The 11,016-nt window shown below is 55.5% G+C and overlaps 1 protein-coding gene across 1 annotated transcript; it reads right to left on the reverse strand.

Moving 5' to 3' along the window:
• Positions 1-1,324: 1,324 nt before the first annotated feature.
• Positions 1,325-10,786, reverse strand: Dnajb2 (DnaJ heat shock protein family (Hsp40) member B2). The gene is given in 12 exon segments (XM_028893071.2): positions 1,325-2,260; positions 2,467-2,494; positions 3,400-3,603; positions 5,801-5,871; positions 6,030-6,129; positions 6,323-6,415; positions 7,475-7,534; positions 7,537-7,596; positions 7,768-7,821; positions 9,564-9,673; positions 10,252-10,349; positions 10,621-10,786. Coding segments are annotated over 11 exon segments (921 nt in total). The 5' UTR covers positions 10,317-10,349; positions 10,621-10,786; the 3' UTR covers positions 1,325-2,184.
• Between the last annotated feature and the right edge of the window lie 230 nt (positions 10,787-11,016).

Raw genomic sequence — 11,016 nt, forward strand, 5'->3', positions numbered from 1 at the left:
CAGGGTCCTAGCCCAGGCTGTGAATGAAGTGGTGGAGTCAGGATTCAAACCTGGGCACCTGGGCCTTCATACAGCCTTTCCTCCCAGGTCTCAGAATGCTGCTCCATGCCCTTCAGCCTCAGGAATGACATTGTTTGTCACACAGGACAGAGCTTAGGGCTGTGGGGACCATCTACCCACTGCCCGCCACATCTCGGGTGATAGATACCACAGCCAACCCTGCCAATGTGGTGCTGAGGCAAGTCACCTGGGGGGAACACTTTTTCCCTTTCATCCTCTCCTCCTCTCAGCCCATCACCCTTAGGGTGCTCCCCCACCCCCACCCCAGGAACCCTCACCTGTATGTCTTAAGTAACCCCAGACGGTGATTCCAGACACACAAAAATGTGCTGGACTGAGCCTAGGGCCTGGAGCCATTCACTCGTGCTGGAGTTCTAATGAAAACATGAGTTCTGGGGCCCAGCCCACTGTCTGCGCCGCTGGGGCTCAGCTCCAATGTCCTACATGGCAAAGGCTCCTAGTGGTCAAAGCATCATTCTGCAAGTCCCGGAAGATGCTCAGGATGGGGGCCTAGAATTCTCCCTTCAGGGTAGGCTGCTGCTCTAGCTTCGAGAAGTCGGCTAGGTCCTTTGACTCCTGAAGGTGATTTCTGGGGTGAGGGGGCCAGGGCCACACCTTCTTGTAGACAGCACAAACGGGCTGGTCCTGTGGCTGGAGATAGTAAGTGGGGAGGGGCTTCTGGTTCCTTCATCCCTGGGCCTGGACACTGGGTAGGATTGGCATTTTACATGCTACCAGCTCAAACCCCCTGGAGGGCTCAGTCTGAGGCCCCTGGGTGCCGCTTAAAATCATCAGTGGTGGTTTAAAAATTGTTTAAAAACAGTGGTAGTGGCTCACACCTTTGGGGGATCCCCATGGATTTTGAGCTACACAGAGAAACTGTCTTGGAAACACACACACACACACACACACACACACACACACACACACACAATCAGGTGTCACCATCTATTGGTTGTGAGTCCCCATGCTTTCAATCAAATCTTAACTTAGTCTGTGCCTGGCTGTACTAAAGAGAACTGGGAACTAGATCCCCTGACAAGAGGGAACTTTAGGGTAAAGCTAGTTGTGGGACCCTGAAAGTGAGGACCAAGAATTTAAGCATTTCTTGGTGTCACACAACACACTTGGGGAGGGCAACCCGATCAAGGCTTGTACCTCCAGCTCTTTGGCATAAAGTAGGTGTGAGGCCTCAAATGTCATCTCATCGTCCCAGAGGTCCCTCTTAGGCCATCTTGGAAAGGAGGTACACGGGACACTAAGCTCTCAAAACTCAGCTTTATTGACTTCCATGTTCCCTGAGCCTGAGCTCAGTTCGTCTGGCTTTGATGGGTCTCAGAGGCTCAGCATTACAGAAGCTGGCCACAGCCCGTTCCACCAATCCCCTCACTGGCTTGGACTCCCCGGGCAGGAGGAGGGCAGGGGGGCTCATGGAGGATGAATGATGATAAGAAAGAATGATGGGCAGCGAGGTCAGAGGCCAAAGAAAGCCATTCAAGCAATATGTCCAACACTCCCTCTGCATGCCAATCTTCGCCATACACACTCCGGCCAAGGCAGCCTTCTCTCCCGCATTCTGCCAGCCCACAGCCATCAGCCTTCCAGGACCATGCTATCCCTACTCAGTCCCCGGACTCACTAGCTTAGTCCTTAGACCCCAAGCTGCCCAAGGGAAACAACCTCTCAGATGCTACAGGACTCTGGTGTGCTCACTCCAGCCTGGGTCTAGCAAGAAGTGTCAGAGGAACTAAGGTCTTTAGTGGTCTCTCTGGTCCTTTCTCCTTCATCCACAATTCTCACCACCTCAGCCAGGGACAAGATGAAAGACAAGATCTCCCCAGTCAGAGAAGAGCGACAGACTGGCTAGGTTGGAACTACATATCCCAAGAAGCCCGGCTTTAAAATCAAGCACCACATCCCCCTGGGATTAGAGCTATCAGAAATGAGGCCATGGTGCATTGCACTCTGGGACTTGTAATCCACAAGAGACAGTGCTAAGCACCCAGGGGAGAGAGTTCAGAGGCTAAGACTATGGGTGCCTCCCACTCAGTCCCCCACCCACCACCACCCAGGCCCCAGCCCTACACTCAGCGTAAGTGAGGGAGAGGGATGGAGTGGTCCCTCCTAGCACATTGGGGAGGGCGCTGTCCTGTTGGAACTGCAGCAACTCTGTATCCAGGATATCCAGCTCAGAACACATCTGGGGAGAGAGCAGGGGCGGGGTGATAGGAGAGAGGATCAACTGCAAGCACACGGAGCGGGGGAGCTGAGCAATGCACACCGAGGCCAAGCCCTGTGGCCGGCCCCTGAGCTCTGATGCGTGATGGACGAGGACGGTTCCCCACCTAGGCCTCCCCCTGGGTCACCCTGGCCCTAGCCCACCTCTCCAAGGAGAGCCAGCCTCACCTCTGCCTAGTCCTAGGGCCAGGGCAGGCTGAGGCAGCAAGGAGGAGGGAAGAGGAGTTGATTCTGGATGAGACTCTGGAGGGCTGAGAGGCTGCCACCCCACCTAGCTAGCCTCCCCAGAAGATCTCATGGCCCCACTGGCCCCAGCATCTTCCTGGGCACACTGAGGCTTCAGAGAGGAGGAGGAGGAGGAGGAGGAGGAGGAAGTCCTAGCCAAGCAGCAGTGCAAACAAGCGACGCAGCCACAGGGAGCGGAGCGGGAAGAGAGCAGCACCAGGGGGAAACAGAGACGACAATGGGTAAGAACTCAGTTCTGCACAGAAACCGGGGCGGGGGTGGGGTGGGGTGGGGGGCTGCAGCCGGGCAAGGACAGCAGAGGCTCCACTCGGCCCCGGCTGCTCCCAGGGGAGCTGCCAACTTGAGCTCAAAGCATGCCAGGCCAAGTCCTCCTTCCTTGAGAGCATCGGCAACACAGATGGCAGAAGACGACTTGGGCACAGAGGCCCACCCCAAACCACTAAGGTCCCCCGGTAATGCCTGATCCAACCGTGCCTCTGGGCTCCACAGGCCCTTCCCTGGCTCTGATGCCCCGCCCCAGTCCTGGGCTTTACCCGGGGACTTATCAGCCCTGGACAGAGCACAACAAATCCCTGGTCCGGCTCTAGGTTGGTGGGCCTGGGACAGAAACTTGTGGAGGGACAGAGTGTGGGATCCTGCGACTCAGGCCACAGGGAGCTGGACTCTGAGTCAGGACCTGAACCAGGTCAGGCTCGGCCTAGTTTTCAGAGAATGAGGCAGCGAGAGGCCCTCTCCTCTGAGGACGGGCTGGGTTTGGCTGCCTCGCCCCTCGACCCCTTGTACGCGCCTCCCACATCAAGGTCTCGGTGCTGGGCCTGGGGCCGCCCCTGCCCCGCTGCTGTGCCTCCCGCCCACCTGCTGGCTTCTGCCCAGCCGCTTCCATCTCTGACAGGCTGTAGGCCATGGCAAGCTGCAGGTCCTCGTCCTCAGAAAGGTCGCTATCGGCGGGACGGGCGACGGAGGTTGACTGGACCTGCGTGCCCCCCAACCGGGGGGTGACTGACGGCTGCTGCTCACGGCGGCTCAGCTCCAAGCCTAGCGCCAGGTCGTCTGGGATACCTGCAAGAGTCACAGCCACCCCGTCAGGTCCTGAACCCAAGCTAGAGCATCACGCCAGACCACCTCACACCCCCTCACAGCCTCTCTTTGCAACTGACACACATGCAGGAGGTTACGAGGTTATTTGGCAACCCAGGTTGTGGCTGTGCCACCTCGGGCACAGCGTTCAGCCTTCCTGTGCCTCCCTTGTCTGTGACATGGGGATGAGGAGATTGTCTACACAAATATTTATCACAGTGCTCAGCATTGGCGGGTAAATAGTTAGCCACAGCCACAGTCCTCGGGGGAAGAGCTCCACTTCAGGAATCCTGAGTCCTGAGTTGTTTTTTTGTTTTTTGTTTGTTTGGTTTTTGGTTTTCTTTTTTTTTTTTTTTTTTTTTTTTTTTTTGGTTTTTAGAGACAGGGTTTCTCAGTGTAGCTTTGCGCCTTTCCTGGGACTCACTTGGTAGCCCAGGCTGGCCTCGAACTCACAGAGATCCGCCTGCCTCTGCCCCCCGAGTGCTGGGATTACAGGCGTGCGCCACCAGCGCCCGGCCCTGAGTCCTGAGTTTGATTGCTGTGTCCTAGCTCGCACAAGGCTCTGCCTTCATACTCCAGTGCCTGCACACACACACACACACACACACACACACACACACCCCTGATTTTGATTCTTGGCTTCATTTGCCCTTTTGTATGGTAGGCAGTAGTTTTGAGCTAGAGGCTAGGATCATGTAGACATGCTTCAGCTCAGGCCCCTCAATAAAAACCGGATGGATATGATCTGCACCGCTTTACTCCCGGGCCGTGTTCAGAACACAGGGCTGGGAACATGGCTCCGTGGGTAAAGGGCTTGCTGTGCGAGCATGAAGACCCGAGTCTGGATCCCCAACATCCGAGGAAGAAGCTGGGTATGGCTGTGCACCCCTGTAACTCCAGGGCTGGAAGAGCAGGGACAAGAGGATGATCCCTGGGGCTTGCTGGCTAGGCAGTTAGGCTGAATCAGTGAGCTCCAAGTTCAGGGAGAGACTCTGTCTCAAAAGACATGGGGTGGGGTGTGGGGAAGGACATGAAGCGGGGAGAGGGACAGGGCAGGTGGGGCCTGGGAGTAGCCAGAAGGTGAAGGTGGGGCCTGAGTATGATCAAAATGCGTTGTGTGCGTGCGTGTAAGAAAGCCTCAAAAAGTCAATACAAAAATTGGGGCCGGAGAGGTGGCTCAGCAGTTAGGAGCAGGTACTGCCCCCGCCCCCAGAGGACCCAAGTTCAGTTCCCAGCATCCACAGCAGGTGCTGTGGGATGGTCTGTATGTTAAATTGCTCTGATTGGTCAATAAATAAAACACTGATTGGCCAGTGGACAGGCAGGAAATATAGGCGGGACTAACAGACAGGAGAAAAGAAAGAACAGGAAGGCAGAAGGAGTCACTGCCAGCCGCCGCCAGGACAAGACGCATGTGAAGACGCTGGTAAGCCACGAGCCACGTGGCAAGGTATAGATTTATGGAAATGGATTAATTTAAGCTATAAGAACAGTTAGCAAGAAGCCTGCCACGGCCATACAGTTTGTAAGCAATATAAGTCTCTGTGTTTACTTGGTCTGAGCGGCTGTGGGACTGGCGGGTGACAGAGATTTATCCTAACTGTGGGCCAGGCAGGAAAACTCTAGTTACAATCAGGAGGCTCACAACTGCCTGTAACTCCATCTCCAAGGGGACTCAGAGAGAGATGCCTTGGACCTGTGAGCACCAGTACAGACACAAACACATATGCACACACAACTACACATAACCAAAAATAAATCTTTATATGTATAATTTTTAAAAACACAATAGAGGAAGGCAACACCTTTGGCCTCAACAGGTGCACTCATAGGCACATGCAGTGTGTATCTCTCTCTCTCTCTCTCTCTCTCTCTCTCTCTCTCTCTCACACACACAGAGAGAGAGAGAGAGAGAGAGAGAGAGAGAGAGAGAGAGAGAGAAGAAAAGGAAGGGAAAGAGAAGGAAAAGGCACACAGTGGCCCTGTGCATGTCCTCTAGCTCAGTGGTAGAGCATTTGCCCAGGATGCCCAAGGCTCTGGGTTCAATGCCCACAGAGAGCAAAGAGCCTTGCAAATGTAAGGCATCCCACCAATGATGATGGTAATTAGCTAGCCCCACCCCAAGGGAGGCAGGAGCCACGTGGGTCCCCGGCTTCCTGCCTGAAGCCCCCCCACTCACCATTGATGGAGACTGACTTCAGCTGGCCGTCCTCCTCCACCTCGACCCGCTCCTGCCCGTTCTCCATGATTCTGTGGAAGACGGCACAGTTCAGTCAACGAGCAGAGACTGGTCCAGGCTCTGACAGGGACCGTGGTCAGGACAGACAGACTGCAGATTCACACAGCACTGGCTTTTACCCGTCCTCCCAGAACCGCCACCTGTCCGGCCCCCCGGAAGGAGCGCTCACCTGCGTGTGGTGATGCGGTGTCCTTGGACAAAGGTGGTGGATGTAGAGACAGAGCGAAAAGCACCAGCCCCAGGACTGAAGGAGAAAGACGACGAGAAATCTGGCATTGGGACAATGGAGGCAGAGAGGAGGCTGTGAGAGGGAGGCTCCTGAGTACTTAGCACCATCACCAAAAGCCAGGAGTCTTGGGCGGGGGGCGCCTCACTCAGACCTGCCCCGGCTAGCAAAAGCAAAGCCAATTCCAGGGACTCCGGGACTCAGGATTGGCAAAAACAGAAGGGGACGGCGCTTACCAGATTGGCCGGGAGAGGAGGAAGAGAAGGTGAAGAAAGGGCCAGTGTGTCGGGCACCCCGGTTCTGAAGCTCCGAGAAGGGGCCCAAGTCATCTGCAAGAAGGAGATTAGATGTTGGTGAGGAGATCGCCTCCAAAACCGTGTGGCTGACGCTTTAAAGCCTAGAAATCAAGACCATAAGCAACCGCGTACACTTCTGACTTTTCCTGGTTTGGGTTGTATAAATTTACAAACTTTTAAAACTTTTTTTGGAAAAGGAGTCTCAGTCGCTCAGGCTAGCCTCAAACTTAGTAGACAGATAAGGATGACTTGGAACCCCTGAACACAGGCCTCCACCTCCCAAGTAAAAAGGGTGTGGTTTTTTGGTTTTTGAGACGGAGTCTCACTGTGTAGCCCTGGCTGGCCTGGAAATTGCTATGCAGACCAGGCTAGCCTCGAGCTCAACAGAGTGCCTCTGCCTCCCGAGTTGGGGAATTAATTAAATGTGTGCTCCACCATGTCCGGCTCTCAAGGGCTGAGTTTTTTCCAGGCATGTGTAACCACGCTTGTGGAAGGAATCTCTTAACCACCACACTGACTGCTGGGCTTTGTCCTGTTTTGCTCCATGGTCCAGAGCACGGAAATCCGTGCCTTGCACATGCTAGGCAGCCGTGAACCACGGAGCTCCCTCCTGGTCCCCCGGGTGTGCCACTGACTGTGTGACTCTAAGCCAACTGATATGTTCCCGTCTTCTGATCTGCCAATGGGAGTTAAAAGTATTCACCTCTCAGGATTTACCAGAGGTTGAGAGGATATGGGATTCTTGACATGCAGTATCCATTTAAAAAAAAAAAAAAAAGGTGTCTATTGTTATGTGTAATGCTGCTGCAGCTGTCACATGATGCTTGGAGTCTTGTTCCCCTGGTGGCTGTTGTGGAGGTTTAACAATGTGTTCTTGTTGTCGTTTAATAAGGCCCGTCTGTGAAGTGTCACTGGTGCGTCACGTGAGTCCTGGCATGTGTGAGGTTCTGTCCTAGCTTTCACTGGACTCACGCCCACACAAGCTCAAATCGGCCGTCTGTGAAATTCCAATGCCCTCTCGGCCCCCAGTGCCGCCCAGAGGACAGACAGCAGGCCCGAGGAGGAGGGGGCTGAACTATCCGGGCTACCTACCAAAGAGCTCCGAGAAAGGGTCTCCATTCCCGAAGAACTCCCGGAAGACTTCCTCGGGCTACGGAAGGTGAAAGTGAAGCCGGGTCCCATACCACCAGTTTCTGGCTGCGAGGGAGCAGTTCCTGGAAGGGAGGCGGGATGAGGCAGGGGCTTAGAGGGAACATATGGCCCTGAGCCTGGGGCCCCCTCTAAGACATGGCCAGGAACCTTAGCGAGAGCATGCTCCGCAGGAAGTGGCCTGCCCCTCCCTCTCTGATCCACTTTCATCCTGGCTCCCCACCCACTGCACTTACCTGCCCCCGTCAGCCCTTCTCGGCCATAGCGGTCATAGATCTCCCGTTTGTGCTCTGGAAGAAGAAACCCAGTCATTCCTCTTTTTAGGTAATCCTCTCCCCGCCTGGGCCAGGGACACGCTTCAGGAAATGCAACCTGGGGGGTGGCGGGGTGTCTGGGGGCGTGATCATAGCAGCTGCCTCATCCAGACAGCAGACGCACACAACAGCACAGACCTCCGGGCCACCGAGAGAACGGAATGAGATAACTGGAAAAAACTGCCTGGCGAAGTGCCCAGCACATAAAATGTAAGCTAGGGGCTGAGGTGGAGCTGGCGGCCGAGGCCCTGCCTAACAGGAACAAGACCCTGGGTTTAACACCCAGCTCCACACAAATTAAGTAAATAAATGTCAGCTAGTTACTACCATATTATTATCAATAGGCTTAGCCTAATCCAGCCACTTCCACAGAGACCTTCTAAAACCACAACAAAAACCAGTACCGCCCTCCCCTGGTACGGCTATCTCCTCGGGAATGCTCTTCTCAGTGTGTTACCTGTCTTTTTGTTTTGTTTGTCTAGTTTTTTTGTTTTGTTTTGTTTTTTTGAGACAGGGTTTCCCTGTGTAGCTTTGGAGCCTGCCCTGGAACTCGCTCTGTAGCCCAGGCTGGCCTCGAACTCAGAGATCCGCCTGCCTCTGCCTCCAGAGTGCTGGAATCAAAGGTGTGAGCCACCACGGCCCAATGCTGTCTTTGCATCTACCTGGTTATTGTCAGTCTTCCCTGACCAGAATATGAGAGACCCCTATGAGGAGGACAGGGCCTCCTTGTCCCCCACTGTCTCCCTCGTTCCCCACAATACCTGGCAGGGTAAGTTTAGCAGATACTTTCTGGGATCCTTTAGGGGTTTGGTTTTGTTGTTTGGAGACAGGGTTTTACTCTGTATCCAGGCTGTCTTCAGACTCTTGCCTATCATCTTCCCTCAGCCTCCTAAGTGCTGAGATCACAGGTGTGGACCACCACTCACAGCTCAGAAATACAGACTTTCCCAAGACACTGCTCAAGTAGCCCAGGCTGGTCTTGAACTTGAGAGACAGCCAAGACAGACCTTGAACTTTTGATCCTCCTGCTTCCACGTACCCCCTGCTAGGATTACAGGTATGTACCGCCATGCCTCGTTTATGTGGGGCTAGGGATCAAATCCAGGGCCTCCTGTGTGTTCCCAAAGCACTCGACCAACAAAGCTACATCCTCAGCCCATATGAGGTCTGCCCACTTATATATAACCTTTGAACTCAAGAGCCTCTTAAGTACTGGAATTATAGCCATGTCTAGTCAGAATATTTTCTGAATGGATGAATACTTTCTGAATCTGGGCCTGGGACTGTAGCCTAACAGTAGAACTCCTGCTTAACATGTACAATGTTCTAGGTACAATCTGCAGCACAGAAAATTAAAAAAAAAAAAAGTCATCTGTCAGACTTGGATTCATATTCTAGATCAAAAAATTGGCAAATTATTTCACCTCTCCCAGCCTCAGTTTACCTGCCTATAAAATGGAGTGGCAGAAGAGGTGGGTAGGTGGGGTGGGTTATAAGCCTGCTTGGTAGGAAAGCTGTGTCCGTCCCTAGTCAGGATCCATACCGCTTCCCAGACCCTGGAGACAGACTTTGCCATGTAGGAGACGCTTAAATGCTATCTTAAAGAAAGGCATGGAAGAGACCAGTGATGCAGGCTTGGCTTTAGGAAGAAGTGAGATGGGTGGGCATGGTTGGAAACAGGGGGACATGCTGGGCCCTGCAAGATCCCCAAGCCTTACTGTCCGATAGAACTTCATAGGCCTCTGCCACCTCCTTAAATTTTTTCTCAGCAAACTCCTTATTATCCGGGTTCTTGTCGGGGTGCCACTGCAGAGCCTTCTTTCGGTACCTGCAGGAGAAGTGAGAGCCTCTGGAGGGTCAGGGCCCTGACGCCGGCTCTTCCCACCAGGCAACTGGACCCCCCCTCTCTGCCTCGTCCACCACCCCTATCACTCACTGCTCCGATCCAAGAACGCCCCCCGACGGCAGCCATGTTTCCAGGGGGTTCTCTCCCTGCTCTGTGCCAGGGACGTGAGCAGGGAGGAAGGGTGCCAGAAGGATGTCCCCACCCTAAGCCCTCTCTTGGGGCTCCTTGGACAGAGTTATCTATAGCCACAGCGAGTGTGGGACACTGGCCTACCTCATAGAGCCTGGGCATTTTAGCACTGCAGCTTGGTCAAGCCCACATGTAGGAGCTGGAGGAGAGGGGAATCGGGCGGGAGTGTGTAGCGGGGAGGGGAGGGGGGGAGAAGGACAGCACCTCTTCGATCGCTGGACCTGGTCCTCATCATCTCCCGAGGGTCCCCTTCCTCCCTCCAGGCAGCCCTCGAAAGGATCCCTGGCTCTGGGGGGCTGGGGGCTGGGGGCGGGGGGAGAGTGGGAACAAGGGCCAGAGGCTTTCTGCAGCACAGCCGAGGAGGCACTTACGCCTTCTTGATGTCATCAGCAGACGCACTCGGCGGTACGTCTAGAATCTCGTAGTAGGATGCCATGGCAACTCAGCCGTCAGGCGGCCCTCCTCCGGGCTGCGGGCGGAGGGAGGGGGGAGAAGGGGTCAGGACGACCGAGGCACCGCGGCTCCCGGCGGCCGCAGCCCCTCCCGCGCCGGCGGGCCGGAGGCACTGCGAGGTGGCAGCCGCGCCTGCAGCCGGTGACTAAGGCTCCTTCACAGCCTGATCCGGTCCCGCAGGCCGGTGCCCAGGGTTATCTCGCCGCGGGCCGAGACAGCCCTACCCGAACCCCCTCACTCCAGCAGCCCGATCCGAGGCCCCCAACCGGACCCCGCCGGGGCCGCACCTCCTCTCCCGGGAGTCCCGCCCCTGCCCCGCGCGGGGGAACCGCCTGGCACCCGCAGCCCGGCTCGCGGTGCCTGCGTACAACGCGCCAGGCTGGGGTGCGTGCGCAAGCATGCGTCAGCGCCGCGGAAACTACTAGAGACCTAGAGAGGGCCGGCTCGGCCGGTCACACTGGGGGAGGGGGTGGGGGGGGACGCTGCAGGGACTGCTGGGAAACGGGGGTGGAGCCATCTATTTTAGTTCTGCACCCCGGCGACGTCATTCCCAGGTGGGACTCGGGAGGTTGAAGTCTGGAACATCCTTCCAGCCATGACGCACTCCCTCCAACACAGGCAGGAAGGGCCGTCCGCAAACTAGGCTGGGGCCCCTTTGTCCCTCTGTCGCCGTCCTCCAAACA

This window comes from Peromyscus leucopus, chromosome 13, assembly GCF_004664715.2.
Source record: "Peromyscus leucopus breed LL Stock chromosome 13, UCI_PerLeu_2.1, whole genome shotgun sequence".
Taxonomy (NCBI): Eukaryota; Metazoa; Chordata; class Mammalia; order Rodentia; family Cricetidae; genus Peromyscus; species Peromyscus leucopus.